Raw genomic sequence first — 16,232 nt, 5'->3', positions numbered from 1 at the left:
CATAATTATGCCTTGTCCACACCAAGCATTGTGGAACAATTAAACGTCACATTAAAGGGGTTTGTTTACTATTGTAACAACCCCTTCTCAATCCCTATGTTTCCCCCTCTAAAATAATAACACTTATACTCACTTCTGGTGCCGGCACTATTCCATCGTTGTGGGCACTTGTTCTCCCGGAAGATCGTGTGACTTAATATATCCCTGTGGTCTATTAGCACTGATTTCATACTCCCCTCATTTGGACATAACTAACATCAACGCTGCTCTCTTACGTCCTACGAATGTCGAATTTATCTGAAGGATAAACATGAAGCCAATGCTGATTTGGCTTCAGGGATTGTGTGACATAATGTCACACGAGCCCTAGGAGAGCCAGTGCTGGAACGGCATCGGAGGGGAGTATAGGTTTTATTTTACTGTGGTAACCGTAAGGCTTGAGAAGAGGCTGTCTGAGTAGTGGACAACCCCTTTAAGTTTATATTGCATAGTGTTTTGCCTTCATAGTGATTCTAATGCAAATACGGTCAAATTATCACCCTTTTTTTTAAACTTGCTATCTGTTCTTTAGGAGCCAACATCAACGCTCAAACTGAAGAGACTCAAGAAACTGCCCTCACTCTGGCCTGTTGTGGAGGTTTTCTGGAAGTTGCAGACTTCCTCATTAAAGCTGGAGCAGATATAGAGCTAGGGTGCTCCACACCATTGATGGAAGCAGCACAAGAAGGTCACCTAGAGCTGGTCAAATACTTGCTTGCAGCTGGTATGTTATTACTTTACTACATTTTTGCATTGCATATTAAAAGCTTACAGAAAAAACAATCAGAAATGGTCCTTTTGTTTTAAATCAGTCTTTGGTGTTAAATATGTGGTTTTTTTTATCTTTAATTTTTGCCGTGTTTTTTTTTTCTTCAATAATACAAACTGTATTAAAAAAAAAAAGAAATATTGCAATTTTCACATTAGCCTTTTTTCCCCCTGTAATTCTACCATTCTATTTTTTTGGGAAATTAACATGTACATTAGCCACAATGAACAGACTCGCTTATTATATGCTTCAATACAAGAATGTGCAAAGGTCATTGTGACGGGAGGGGGAGTAGGGTCAGCTGTGATTGGTGGATCCTGTGTCCTCTTCAGTGTTTACAGGTGTTACCTGTCAGTGTAATCCTGCCTTTACTGATAACGAGCCTGCTGAAAACTCTTCCGGGAAGGACCGGTAGCATGAGTCTAAAAAATCCCAGTGGCCACTGAAAAATACAATATTACTAATTTTGATTATTAATAAAAATTGTTATCTGGGAAAGGATTAAAAAAAATAAAAAAAAAAATCCCAAAATATTTGAAAAAAATCCATGTAACACACAAACCTGATTTAAACAATAAATGATTTCCTGATCAGATTAGTAGGCATTATATCAATCTTGGAATTTTAAAATTGCTCTACACTTGGTTTTGTAGGAGCAAATGTGCATGCAACAACTGCAACAGGCGATACAGCTCTGACGTATGCTTGTGAGAACGGGCATACCGACGTGGCAGATGTACTGCTTCAAGCTGGCGCAGATTTGGTAAGTTTATGGCCGTTTCTATTTGGCCTGTGTACTAAATAAGAATTGTTCAGCGATCAAGATATTTATGATTTCTGTTTGGTTAAAGGAGCATGAATCTGAAGGTGGTAGGACCCCGCTGATGAAGGCTGCAAGAGCTGGTCATGTCTGCACTGTTCAGTTTCTCATTAGCAAAGGTTTGTTAGCAGTTGACAAGTCACCATTTTTATTGCTTCAAATGACCTTTGTCTCATTAGATCAGCAGTGGTCCTAACGGTCAGACCCCTCCTGGTTAACATTATCCAGTGATTCTGTGGATAGGTGATACGTGTCTGTGGTGTGTAATACTTCTTTAAAATCTACGGTCATTCCCAGCCTGGATAGCAGAGAAAATTTCAAGGCCTCATTCAGAGGTCTGTTTTTCATATACGTGATTTTCATGGAGAGGACACATACCTATGAAAACCTATAAAACTATTCACATTCTTGCTTTTTTTTTTGCAGATTGTGTGTCTGCAAAAAATCACTGCGAAACATCTCAGCTGAAAATAACCCATATAAGTCTATGGGTCCATAAAAACTCTCTGATGATAAAACTGACAGACTGATCTACCGTTTGAAAAACTGCCCTGTTTTTACGCACAAGAAAAATCACTGACATCTGACATGAGGCTTTAGTGTTAGATGAGATGTGTCATGTATCTTAGTTTAATCATAAATCAAAATGTAGACAACCAAAAGAAAAATGACTAGTCAAGACCATCTGTTCTTTTTACAGTAAATCTTAAGGAATATAAAGGCCTTGGCTACATGGACTACTTATCTGTAAAGTTGAATGCAGATAAATTAGTGTATATGTACATATTTTACATTAGCTCTTTAATTTTAGGTGCAAACGTGAACCGCACAACCTTGAACAATGACCATACGGTCCTGTCTCTTGCGTGTGCTGGAGGACATCTAGCTGTGGTTGAGTTGCTTTTAGCTCATGGGGCTGATCCAACGCACAGGTTAAAGGTAAAAGTTTTTCACTTTTTCTTTGTTATATAATGTGAAAGCCAAAGCTTGTTTTAAATGAACTTAAGGAAAACTTTCTGAAAGTATCTGTTGGCATAATAGAAACTTTTTTTTTTTTTTTTTATCACCTTGTATATTGCTTGCTGAGCAGTGGAAACGGACTAGTTTAACAGTCTGCGTCTATGAAAGATTTCTCATATTAGTTACTGTTTGTAATGTGAATAATGGATAACATGAGGTTGCATGCACAAGTGGTTAGCCTCCGCTGTGTACAAATTGAAAGCTAAGAGGTAATGTGTTAATGTTCCATGATTTTGGATTACATGCAAGGGTCAGTTTATATTGCAGTGTACTCTAATTCCCGTGCTATCTTTCATAAGAATATATACCCTACCCAATATAGTGTGGACAGCGTCCTCAGGGTGTGCGGCACCCTTAGGGTATGCAGCCCGTGGTAATAAGAACATTCATTTTAGTTTTTGGATAAAACGCAAAGATGTAGCATTTTTACGTGTAGTTATCTTTTAACAATTATTCTAAAAGTTTATCACTTTTTTTTTTTTTTTTTTAAGGATGGTTCCACAATGCTAATTGAAGCTGCCAAAGGAGGTCACACCAGTGTGGTTTGCTATCTGTTGGATTACCCTAACAACCTTCTCTCTGCTACCCCGCCTGACGTTACGCAGTTCACCCCTCCCTCCCATGACTTGAATCGGGTAACATACTGTTTTATCATGTATCTAATTTCGTGCATGTGGTGGTTAAAAACCATTCCTTTTTTTTTTTTTTCCCTCTTGCCTTCAGTAAAAATAATAAGAATGAACACATTTAATTCCATGATTGCTAATCTTCTAGGCTCCCCGTGTTCCAATGCAGGCACTGCCAATGGTTGTACCACCCCAAGAGCCAGACAAACCCCCTGCAAATGTTGCTACAAACCTTGCCATCAGAAATAAAGGTCAGTTTCATCATCCCCAGGCTTCTCTTCTACTGCTGAGTTATATTAGCCCTTGTATACGCTGATAGTTAGAAGTCACAGTATGCTCCATTGCGTCTGTTTTATATATGGTAAGCAGACTTGAGGAACTCCATGATGGTGATGGCTACATACTGCAAAAGAGGGAGGATGATCTGGTTAATTAACCTTTTTGAAGTGATTACCCATTACAAATCCTTTTATATGTCGCAGTACTCCTTTTTAGATTCGCTGCGTTTTGTCTGGTTTCTAAGCTGCTGCTGTCCTTTGAGTCCCATTATCTGAGTCAAAATCTAAACCTTTTGTTTGGAAACCTTTTATTACTGCGTTCAAATAAATGATAGCATTTCTTATATAACATGTCAGAAATATTGCATTTCCTAGATTTCAAAAGTTAACGCTACTTTGTAATACTAGGAGCAGTAACGGGCTTCTCCCTATAGCCTGACAGCTGCCTGCTTCTGTAGAGTGCTCATTCCATATTGACTTTCTATATGGTACATGGTTGGATGGGTTTCCAGCATTAGATCGCAGTTGAACCCAGAGCACTTAAGCACGGAGTGTGTACATGCTACTTTATTTCAGTTAACTCAAGTTTTTGATTGGTTAGTCATTATTTGCAGAAAACAGGACTGGTTCCTGGTACAGACCACTGCACATGTCTACTGAATTTCGTGAAGCAACCTGCCACCAGGTCCAGTGTTGCCCTTATTTATTCCCGCTGCTCCCATGAGTATGTGGTGTACTTCAGGACCGCCCATAAATTAACGCCTGGGTGGTCCTCGTTCTATTCTGCAGGGATTTTCTAAAACATCACTGCATTGTAGAGCAGCTCTGTCATTGTGCAGCTGTGGGTTCAGGGAGTCCGCATTGTCAGATACAGCACTCCCTGTAGAGAAGGCAGACCTGATTTATGATCATGTGTACCTTAGCTATGTGTACAGATTAGGAAGCAATTACTGTGCTTTCTCCTATGGACCCAGAGATCAGATAATGGGGGGAGAGAACAGGAGCTGCTTAGACCTAAGAAACCTACTCAGCTCTGCTATGTATGGAAAAGAATGATTTTCTCCTGTAACTGTGCTAAAATTCCAGCCCCAGTTACTTTGGAAATCTGCAATAAAACGTATTAATGTGTTCCAATGCCCCTCCCCACAAGTTTAAAACCTTAGGGGGGCATAGTGTATAAAATACATGAAAAGCATAATTTAAGAAAAAAAAGTGTTTCCAGCCACTCCCCCATTGGAAAAAAAAACATTAAATATATAACATTTTCTACATAAATGGGAGCATACTTCAACATCTTTTGAAGGTCCTTTTGCATTCATTAAAATGGAAAAGAAAAATACACATTTAGTTTTTCTTTCATTTTCCCGTGATATCAGCAACAAAAAGGAATTCAACAATGACATAAAAATTAAGCTCCATTTATTGTGGAAAAGAAGCAAAAATTATTTTTATTATCCAAACGAGAAGTTTTTATAGCTGTTAAAAGCACATGTACAATAAAACCTGAAAATGTCGATTTAAAATTAACCAGTTCATGACCAGGTACAATTTGGTTCTGGGGGCGTGGCTTGCGGGATTCTCTGAGGTGCGTAGCCTTAGGTTCTTAATTTCTGGGAGTATTGCTCCATCGGTAAAAAACATAATTCAGCACTAAACAAAAAAAATAAATTTTAAGGACACATGCCAGATTTAGAATAAAAACAAAGTGCAAAACGCAGGACAGCAAAAATAAAACTGGCCACTTTAAAAGGAACGTGCTACCCATTTCATGCTGCCGGAAGCTTGGGCAGCATGGAATCCAGACAGATATTTCCTCATTAAAGTGTTTTGTTTTTTTTCCTAAAACTCTCTGGCATTTCAGCTTGAAAACCAAGCCTCATCCTCCTCTCCTGGCACATCGTGATTGCTTGACACCCATCAAGCAGAATTTGGCTCTGTGGAACCAGATGGAGTCAACCAGTGGGAATTTCTCTAAATCTGCAGCATTGGGGAATAAAACCATAAACCACTGCAATGAGGGAGCCTGTTTAGATTTCATGCTGCCCGTGGGTCTGACAACATGAAAATGTTGACAGGTTCCCTTTTAAGCTTTTGATCCAGTACGGGTTCACGCAGATTCATAGTCCTGTTAGGAAGGCTGGTCTTTGGCAGATTAAAGACCCATTTTGTTCTCTCCCTTTTGCAATATGGGAATTGCTCCTCATCGATTATTTACTTCACAGCTCTGATTTTGGGTACGCTTTTCTTTTTGAAACTTTGTAGCTTCTCTGAATATGTGCAGTATTTCCCTTCAGCTTTTCGTATTCCTCAGTAGCGTTTTTTTATATGGTCATTTTGTGTTTCCCTTGTCTTACCAAAGCCATGCTGGGTACCTCCATCTTATTTTTCTAGTTGTTATACTTTGCTCAGGCAACTCTAAGCATAACTTGGCTTGAAAAACGATCATAAATGTTTTTTGTTTTTTTTTCACACTGTCACTTTTCTTGATCTGTTTTGCAACCTTTGTTCCATTTCTCTTCAAGCAGCAATACCAGCTCCCTAAAGAGGGGCGGCCACCACTACTAAGTTCTGTTTTAGTAAATACATGCATTCCTTTATAAAAGAACTATGGGGCATCCCTACTTCAAATTATCCGGTGCCGTACCTCTGTTATTACTGCTCGTAAAATTTGCAACTGTTTTTTTTTTTTTTTTTTTTTGGTAAGCAGGTGTTAGGTTTACCTATGTGCCGCTAAGTTGTTTTTGTTTTTGTTTTTTTTTTCACCTAAAAAACACTTTACAGACATTCTACTTATTTGAATATTAATACTCTTTGCTGTTCATAAGTAGGGCTTTTTGAGTGGTTTTTAATCCCCCTCCCCCCTTCAAGCTATGACTGATGCCAGTTGGGTATAAAAAAAAAAGTGCGTGTCACTTTGAAGCAGATCCTGATAGAATCCTCTCCAAAGTTGGCACTGGCTTAGTAAAAACTTAAAAAAAATGCTTTAAGAAGAAACTCTCTCTTTCCAGAGAGAAACAAAACTTCCCCAAAAAATCATTTTTTAAAATGTCCGTTTGAAAAACTTCGTCTGCATGTAGCCTAAAGCCAAGTTTTCACATGTCACGGATTTGCATTGCAGATACCACACCGCAACTCTGCAGCAGTTTTAAATGTTTTTTTTTTAAAACCCCAGTGACTCGTTGCGGGGAAAACGCATTCGCCCAAAATTGAGAGTGGTGCGGATTTCAAATCTGTAGCATGCTCATTACTAGGCTATGTTCACACGTTGCTTTTTTTGCTGCATTTTCATGCAAATTTTACAGTGCCAGAAAAAGCTATAAGATTTCAGAAATCTCACGCTTTTTTTTTTTTTCCCGACTGAATTGGAAAACTGCTGTTTTTGAAAACTGCAGCATGTCAATTCTTAAAGCTTTTTTGCAGTATTTTTTTACCCATAGAAAGGAATGAGTAAGTGCAAAAAAATAGCAAAAACGCCGCTGTTGGTTTTTGCAGCATTTCTGGTGGAAAAAAAAATCGCAGGTATAGTAGGATGTAAAACCATTTATTTTTGTGGGGTTTTTCTGTTTTATTTATTTATTTATTTTTTCAAAAGTTTAAACCATAATGTCTTGGTATCCTCACATGAGCATGGATGATAGGATGAATACAGTTTAAATTGGTGATGTGTTAAAGTAAACAATACCTGACCAATCCAATGCCTGAAAGTTAACCATGCCCTACCAATATGTCAAAGTAAAGATTTCCCTACCAATTCTCAATGCCCTAACAATGTGTGAAATCGAACCTGTCACCAGGAAAATGCAGTCCAATCTGCTTGTATCATAATATAGAGTAGGGGGAGCTTAGCAGATTAATAAATAGTATTGTGAGAAGATTCATTATAACTTGTGTTTTCAGCATTTTAAACTTCTCTTTCTGGGATTTTTGGTTCAGCGGACGCTCCTATTAGTGACCGACAGCTTTCTTGTATGTGTGTACATACAGGGGTAGCTGTCAGTCACTAACAGGACCACCCACTGGACTGAAAATCCTAAAAAAGAGCAGTAGTTTAAATGAATTCAATATATATTGAATCTTTTCTCACAAAACTGCATATCAATCTGCTCCGCTCCCCTTGATCTTTAATTTGGTGCCTGCAGATTAGGCTGCATTTTCCTGGTGACTGGTTCCCTTTAAGTAAACAATGCCCTACCAATGCAAATCCCCCCCCCCCTCCTAACCGCTGTTTTACATTGGCAATTGTGTATTTTTTTCATGAACTCGTGTAACCCTAGCCCACAGCTGCACTTCTTATATGAATACAGCTTTTTTGTTCAGTCACTGTTTTTCAGACATAAAGTTTTCCTCTAAATAATGTTCAAGTTATCCTTTTATCCAAAAATGTTTTATGTTTTCACATATGTACTTTGGGATCCTGAAAAATGCTGCAAAACCTGCCTTTTAGCTGCTGCCTTTTTACTGCCAAGATATCCGTTTTTGGCTGCAGAAAAAGCCTCAAAAAAGCAACGTGTGAAATCTGCAAATAACACACATGGATTATGTCTGGATTTGTAAGCAAATCCACTGTGTAAATTTTCCGCAACGTGTGAACGTAGTCTAACTTTGGCAGCACTCATTGGACAGTGAAGAATTGTGCAAGGACACAGCCCCAGCTAGTGACCCTGTTGTCAGTTTGAGTACTCAACAGAGAATTATCACAGAGTTGTAACCAAAGGTGCTTAAATTTATCTTGGTAACATGTATATACTAAAACAGACATGTCTGAAAGGGTGATTGGTCCTCCTTAAGTATCCTGATGCCAGGGGTCCTGTAGAATGTATTTTTACCTGTGAATTGAAGAAAAAGGGATTGCCTTAAAGAGAAGTACCAGAACTGCTATGTATAGGAACAATGGCTTCTCCCTGTACGACTGCAATGTGAAGATTATCAATGCCTGAAATTGAGGCTGATGGCCGACGTCCCCTCTTCTGTGCAATGTGTGCTATAAAACTGAAGCCACACAATGTCCTCATCCCACCGGCCGTGCATGAAGGATGATTTGGAGCCATACGTTGGCCCTTACAGGCTGATTGTTCAGATCACAGAACAGAGTGGATGCTGAAGCTGCATCACACCCGTCATTGCAATTTACATGTGCATTAAAGGGCATCTTAAAATGATTCCCCTTGTATATAATCGTTGTTGGAACAATTAGATGTTCTTGCCTCACATTTCAAAGCTGTTACGTAATAAAGTATTTATGGGTTGGGCATATTCTCTGATTGAACTTGGCCAAGCAATATCTCGAGTGTTTTTGTAGAATATATTTAAAGGGAACAGTCCCCAGGTTTTCCCAATATAATTTATGTCCACCACCTTTATTGCCTATTTTAGAGTGGTCTAACAAGATGTGTACAAGTCCCCAATCTCTTCTGCATAGTCCAAAAAATACCCTTTATCATCCCCACCCCCAAATGGTGCAGCCCGATGGGCTCCACTGGTTTTGCTTTGGTGCCACCTCTTATTGCAATCGCCGACCTCCTTCTGTGCTTCTTCCTGACATCCTACGTCATCCACACGTTGTCCCTTGATTGCACTCCTGCGCAGGCGTTCTTCACTCTGCCCTGCTGAGGTCAGAGCAAACAACTGTATTGCCCATGCCCCAGCTTTACTTCAGCACCTTTTGGCCCCTCCTGGCGCATGCGTATTACAGTACTTTGCTCTGCCCGCAGCGAAGTACGCCTGTGCAGGAGTGCGATTGGGGATGCTCTATGGATGACTTAGGTGACAACATAAGACCAGTGATGCCCATCAAACTGGATACAGCTTGTAATAGAGGCCTTAATGGTGTTGGGGGTAGTTTGTTAAAGAAAACTTGGTTCCCTTTAATTACTGTGTCACACGTTTGTCCTATATAAAGCTGGTATTGCTGACTAAAGAAGAAATTTGTCTGTAATTGAATCTGTCCCTCTCTGTAAGAACGATATCCATATTTTGTCCCTGGTAACCCAAGGTCAGGAATTAATGACACTTACACAGAGGTTCTCTATCTTCCCCTGTCCATTACTAACATAGCTGCTGCAGTCTGTTTAATGCTCTCACTATGGAGCAAAGAGGTGGTGACATTGCTTCCTTCGCTGAAACCAGTTTGTTCTCCCATCTCCCTTTTGGTGTAGGAATCTGATGGAAATGACCTGCAGGGTTCTAATGTAGACCTATAAAGCATGGAGCATAAGACCATTATCTGTGACTGTGCCATAGTAGCCAGGATTATTCTCACTGTTATGTTAATACTATGGGAATGCATTGTACTGTTACCACTATGGGTTTTCCATTTGTTTGTGTGTCGTAGTATGGGTGTAGTTCATGTGCCTGTCCTATCCGCTCTCGCCATATCTGGCAGTAGCAGCCATGAGGTTGCCATTCCTTTTGCGCTTCCATTTGGTTCTGAGGGGGTTTCTTTTTCACACAGCTGCATCTAAGCAGAAGTCCAGTGGCCATGTGCCAGACAGCGGCCAAGATGCCCAGGGATACATCAGCAGTCAATCTCCAGAAAGCATTGTAGAAGAAGCTCAGGGGAAACTGACCGAGTTGGAGCAGAGGATCAAAGAAGCCATTGAAAAGAATGCACAATTGCAATCCCTGGAGCTTGCCCACGCCGATCAGCTGACGAAGGAAAAGATCGAGGAGTTGAATAAAACCCGCGAGGAGCAGATCCAGAAGAAGCAAAAGATACTAGAGGAACTACAAAAAGTAGAAAGGGAGCTCCAATTAAAAACACAACAACAGCTTAAAAAGCAGTACCTAGAAGTGAAAGCCCAGAGAATTCAGCTCCAGCAGCAGCAACAGCAGCAGTCTTGCCAACATCTTGGCCTGCTAACTCCAGTGGGGGATGGGGACGAGATCACAGAGGTAGACTATGCTCACTTACAGCAGGTTGACACCATCCTACTCAAACAGGACTCCCAGCAGACTGCAGTACCTATGGGATTTTCTCCCATGCAGCCGTTGGCATTGCCTCAAGCTTTGCCATTGGCAGCAGGTTCATTATCCCCTGGGCCCATTGCAAATCTTGCAGACCTCCAAGGAGTTATAGTGGGACAGCAAGAATTGGCGCAAGCCCAGCTAACAGGGCTGGGGCAAGGTGTTTTGGCAGAAACGCAAGAAGGGTTAATGATAGCCAGCCCTGCTCAGACCCTCACTGACACGCTGGATGACATCATGGCAGGTGGGTATGATGGCTCCATGTGCTTTTATTTAAGTGTGCCTATGCCTTCTGTGTACTTTGTGACAAATCTTGCATTAGTTTAATTTTAGTTTCAGCCTGTTGAAAAAATGCATTTGTTCCGAGCTCGCTATAAAAATGTATTTTGGTGCATGTCATTAAATCACTTGTGTGTGAGCAGGAAGAGGGCAGACTTATCCATATAGCCGAATTCTTACAGTGTAAACTTTGACAAGTCCGGTACATTTTAAGGCTGTCTAGTCTGTGGTCTTAAAGGATTTGATAACAAAGTCTTCTGAATCGTAGCAGTGTGCATTACCACATGTATGTGATTTGTGTACATGCGGTCACATGCCGACTTCTCCCAATTCACTTCTACTGAGAGCAGCCAGATGAGACTAGTCGGCACGTGACACTTTTATGGAAACCGCACCTGCAATACAGCTTGTGCATCGCACACTGTCACATATGCAGACTTGCTCTCAAACCTGGACAACCCCTTTAAGTTTGCACCCCCTGCTAGTGTACTTTGTGCCAGAAACTTGCACCTAAATTTTGGCACGTGGTAAGCCTCTCCTTTTTCAGGAAAGCAGCACCCCTTGTCTGTGAAGCCATACCCTTTTAGTCCCTCGTTTGAATTTCTAATAAACATAAATACCTCCTGCACTGTTCAGCGACGGTGGCGCCATGTCTGCCGGCATTAGCTTGGCATTTTCTGCAGTGCTGACGTGGCATGCCAATCAGTGTCCACTTATGGGCAGCAGTGCTCACCATTCCCTCGGATGTCTGTCAGAGGAATGGGCGCTGAAGACCATGACCTGCCAGTGATTATGCCACATGAGCGCTGCAGCCAATCTCATGCGAACACCGACATTACCGGGAAGATGTCGGTATGGGAGGTAAGTAGTAATTAAAAAAAAAAAAACTGGGAAGTAGAGCAATTTATGAATAAAGTAGGGATGGTCTACTATGCGGCTGTTCTTGTTTAGCTTGCCAACTTTGTGAGACGTCCGCTAGAAATTACAGCACAGTTCTGCAGTGTATTCATGTTTTATGATGACAGTTCCCTATGGTAAACTAAAAAGGTGCATGTGGCATGCTGCCGTCAATGACTTGACTACAGCAGTGAGTTTTAGGCTAGCTGTTCAGCACTATGATGCCACAGTCATGAAGAACTTAGACATCTACTGGGGAGAAAATGACGCTTTTAAGGAATCACTCCCGCAATGATATAGTGCAGTCCTCCATTCTGGCAAGGGTTTCATTGCAAGACAGTTTGGCCCATAAGTTGATATGTTTTATTTAGTGATATAAATTATTTTTTCTATGAATCTGTGATTGGCCTCCATCTGCATGTTCGCATTAAAATATGTCCTAATTCATCATATTGGTGAATACCATTTGGAGTACAACCAAAAACAGATTGAGAGTCCATCTCCTGGCATCCCCTAGTAGTCCGCAGACTGAAGGGGCCACAGTGCTCAATAAAACTGTCCCTTTATTTACCAGGCACAGCGCCATCCATTTGGTAGTGGTTTGTGCCTTGTACTACATCTCTGCTGATGCAGGCACAGTGACTACAAAGTGTACAGCGCTAAACAAAAAAGGGAACTGGGGTCTTCTCTGAACCTTTAGTCTGCTGATGGAAAGGAGTAATTTCCCCATCCCACCCCCTACCCCACCAAACTTTTATATTAAAGGCCTATTGTTGCTTTCCATGCTATGATTTCCTGGGCCCAAGATAGCTAGAACAGTCTCCAAATGTCTCCAGTAATGTGTCCATATCTTACCTATAAATATGAAGCCGTATGTTCACACTGCGTGAAAAGCTGTCCAAAAACGTCAGTTTTTCAAGAAGACGACTTTTTTGTAATAGCCCCTTTTCTCTGGCGTTTTGTAAACCTTGAGCATCTTAAAGGAGTTGTCCAGTACTTTTAAAAATATCACAATGTGTTTTAACGATACATACAAGCTTCTTTCTAATTACCTCCTGGTGCTGTTTCTGCCTGTGAGCGGTGCTATCACTGGCCACTCACAGGCATCACGTGACCCCCGGCTGCAGCCGGCTCTGACATCTGCTGACGTCACGACAAGTCCAGGCTGCAGCCGAGGGTCCCTCTTCTGCGTTCTACCGGTGGCTGCTGGGTTGTGGGTTCAGTTACCCCATGCGTCACACCCGGCATCCTCCGCGCGCTCTCCCTGTCCCCATTCATTGGGAAAGCACGCGGGGGATGCTGGGTGTGACGTGGGGAATAACCCAGCGGCCACCGCGGGACCCCAGCGCTAAGTCACGCCTCACTTGTCGTGACGTCAGCGTGGGGTCACGTGCTGCCTGTGAGCGCCCAAGGATAGCGCCGCTCACAGGCAGAAACAGCACCAGGAGATAATTAGAAAGAAGCTTCTATTTATCATTAAAACTCATTGGAATATTTTTAAAAGTACTGGACAACCCTTTGACATATTTTTTTTTTCTTTTGCAGTTTCCTTGAATACTTTTTTATTTATATATATATATCTATCGATATTGTATTTTGTACGTCTTTTTTACTTGTGTTTTCCGGACTTTTAGTAAAAATCAAAACTACATCTTCATTGTTTTCTGAATGTAATCAAAAACGCTGAAACAATGCTCAGACTCCTGGGCACATTTCGGACATCTTTGGACTCTGACTTCTATTGTAAAGTAATGATAGTCTTCCTAGCGGAACTCGGCAGGAGCATGTGCGTGTCACTACTTTTAACCGCTTGTAAAAGACCTTGAAAAGCCAGAGTATATGACGAGCAAGGCCTTTTACATGCCAGTTAATAAAAGCATTATTTTGATTGTTTTCTTAGCGCCCTTTCTAACCCTTTTTGAGCAGACCCGCAGTGTGAACATACTCTGTTAATGTTTTGGAGGTAGAACTTCTATGAGTAGCTTCTACACTGCAAGTGAGGCACATTCATTGTGTAATAAAAGTTGTATATTTTCTGTATCAATTACTCGTGGCTTTCTACATCTCTGCTTGCTGTCAGGTTACAGCAAATTGGTATTGTTTTACTCCCATGGAATAATCTGCTCTAGTGCAGGGCTTCTGATAAATCGGAGACAGTTGCAGTTGACCATGTAGTGGAAACTTTTTCTAAATAGTCGTGCAGCCCTTATCCGCCGCCAGATGGGTGCAGTTTTGGCTACCATATTAGCTCACCCTAACTGCCCTGCGGCGGATGCTAGAGTCCTGCGCTTCTGGGATCATCACATTACTGGGACAGATTTTGTCATAAATAAATGTGTTTCCATTCACTGACCCCATGCTGAGATCTTCAAAACCACGAGAACTTGATTATATAACTGGTCATTATATAATGAAACTCTTAATTTGCGGCAGTTTTACTAAAACTTAAAGGACTTGCCACCAGGAAAGCCCCCCAGTTTTTAATAAAGATATCTCCCACCCCTCCCCCCAGCCCTCTCCTCACTTTCTTCCCCCTAAAAAATAACTTTGTAAATATCACTAATACAAGGTGCAAAAGGTCTCTTCAAGCCTCATTCAGACATCCATAAATCACGTGCCTATTCTGCCTATGTTTTTCACTAATAGAACACATATCCTTTATATTCTATGGAGATATACATGTCTGTATTTTGCAGACACAGGTCTGCAAAAAAAATTAAATGTATGTTTTTGATCAAAATTACCCATACAACTCTACAGGCCTGTGAGTAATGGTGTAATGAATGGAAATTTTGTAGTTTTTTTTTTGTTTTGTTTTTTTGTTTTTCAATGATGAAACTCAAATCCAAAACACTTTAACATACAAGAAAAATTCTGGACGTCTGAATGCGGCCTTTGGGAGCGAGCAAATTGTGCAAGTTGCTGCCTCTTGCCACTAGAATTGAGCTGTGCATAATTACACAATTATTTTTTTGTGTATAATTATGACTAATTGAATAGGTGGCCTGTCCTATAGGGCCTTAGACCTTATTTAAGAGTAACTATTTATTTTTATTAATACTTTTGTCCAGCATGGTTAGTTATGAAACTTTCCAAGCCACTTTATTAGGGGATTTGTCTCCGTTCCTGTAAAGAAATTGTATGTGAGTAGCTTCCAAACCTGTCTCACGGACTCTGGGGATAAGCAAAACACTCAGAGGAGGACCCAGGTGCTGACCATGTCACTGCCATCATCTGTACTCCAAATGAAGATGTTCTGATAGAAATCCAGCTGGGGAAAAGCAGGGATTTGAAAGCCGCTTACATGGCATTTGTTTCTGGAAATGAAGACAAATCCCCCTAATAAGGTGACTTGCCAAGCTTCCTAACTTTCCATGCTGGTCAAAATTATTACCAAAAAAGTGGACATTTTGTTGCTTTTTAATAAGATGCGTAGAACCCTTAATTTCCTTTTTTCCTCCCTGTAATAACTTGTATAACACTGCAGGCATTGCCACAGTTCCTGGCATAGTGGCTTCTACTGTAATATTATGAGGCAGGTTTTAGGTGTACTAAAAAGTGTAGTTTACACACCAGGTAATGTAGACTGCTCATAAGTTAAGAGCTCCACAATGAGTAGCTTTAAAGTGTAACTGTCGCTTTAAATTTTATTTCATAACTCAGTGGTATACATGAAAATAAGATATATTACAGGGTTGCTTATCAGAGAAGTATGCTTCTTTGTCCACCAGGACTGATCATTTATTCTCTGAATTCCTGGGTAAAATCTGTATTGTGAAGACAGATTCTTACATTGAGATGAATAACAATTGCTTCTGAGATGTCTTTTAGATTTCGAGAAGTTCTGCCTCAAGCTCAAAAAATGGCCATTGCTTTTGATAAGATTCTGTGTAGGACCGTGTTCCCCAATGCCAGTCCTCACGGCCCACAACAGGTCATGGTTTCAGGATTTCCTTAGTATTGCACAGGTGAGAGAACCTGTCACATTTTCTGATGTCTTAAATTATTTCATCACCTGTTCAATACTATGGAAATCCTGAAATATTACCTGTTGGGGGGGCTGTGAGAACTGGAGTTTGGTAAGCATCGATATAAAGGGGCGAAGGAGGCCTTCTCCTCCCCTCCCCTTTACATAGGAGACGGCAGCTGCTACTGATTCTATCTCAGTAATGTAATAATCTGTCTTCACTGAATACAGAATTTACCTGTGAATTGAGAATCTTGTCAATGAAAGATCAGTCGTGAGGAAGAAAGAAGTACATTTTTCTTATAAGAAATATTACAAAGATGCTTATTTTCACATGTACTCTTGATTTATATAGGACAGATTGACAAGACTGTTACCCAACTTCCTTCTAGGTCTGTATATTTAAAGAGTAAGTATATAAAAAGACTTACATTCACTTACAAGGCACAGAAATGAAATTAATTAATTGCCCTTAGATGGTTGTTTCATGATGTATAAAGCGGACTGTCCTTGCCATATGTAATGCTTTGGCCTGTGAGCATGGAGTCCTCTAATCTTATATGGCCACTTGTTC

The 16,232-nt window shown here is 40.7% G+C and overlaps 1 protein-coding gene across 9 annotated transcripts in view; it reads left to right on the top strand.

Moving 5' to 3' along the window:
• The window catches only part of ANKRD17 (ankyrin repeat domain 17), a 115,967-nt gene that overhangs the window by 75,789 nt on the left and 23,946 nt on the right, over positions 1–16,232 (top strand). For 4 of the 9 annotated variants that reach the window (XM_073637935.1, XM_073637914.1, XM_073637921.1 and 1 more), the window contains 8 exons: positions 572–763; positions 1,462–1,571; positions 1,660–1,747; positions 2,440–2,567; positions 3,140–3,283; positions 3,423–3,525; positions 10,004–10,759; positions 16,014–16,067. In XM_073637935.1, coding sequence (XP_073494036.1) covers positions 572–763; positions 1,462–1,571; positions 1,660–1,747; positions 2,440–2,567; positions 3,140–3,283; positions 3,423–3,525; positions 10,004–10,759; positions 16,014–16,067 — 1,575 coding nt within the window. The remainder of the gene's footprint in view (positions 1–571; positions 764–1,461; positions 1,572–1,659; positions 1,748–2,439; positions 2,568–3,139; positions 3,284–3,422; positions 3,526–10,003; positions 10,760–16,013; positions 16,068–16,232) is intronic. The other 5 variants (XM_073637946.1, XM_073637942.1, XM_073637959.1 and 2 more) reach the window with 3 other exon arrangements.

Source organism: Phyllobates terribilis, unplaced genomic scaffold, assembly GCF_046119375.1.
Source record: "Phyllobates terribilis strain yellow unplaced genomic scaffold, ASM4611937v1 Scaffold_1__5_contigs__length_1240528914, whole genome shotgun sequence".
NCBI lineage: Eukaryota > Metazoa > Chordata > Amphibia > Anura > Dendrobatidae > Phyllobates > Phyllobates terribilis.
Note: the sequence above shows the minus strand (reverse complement) of the source record. Positions and strands in the feature narration are given on the sequence as shown.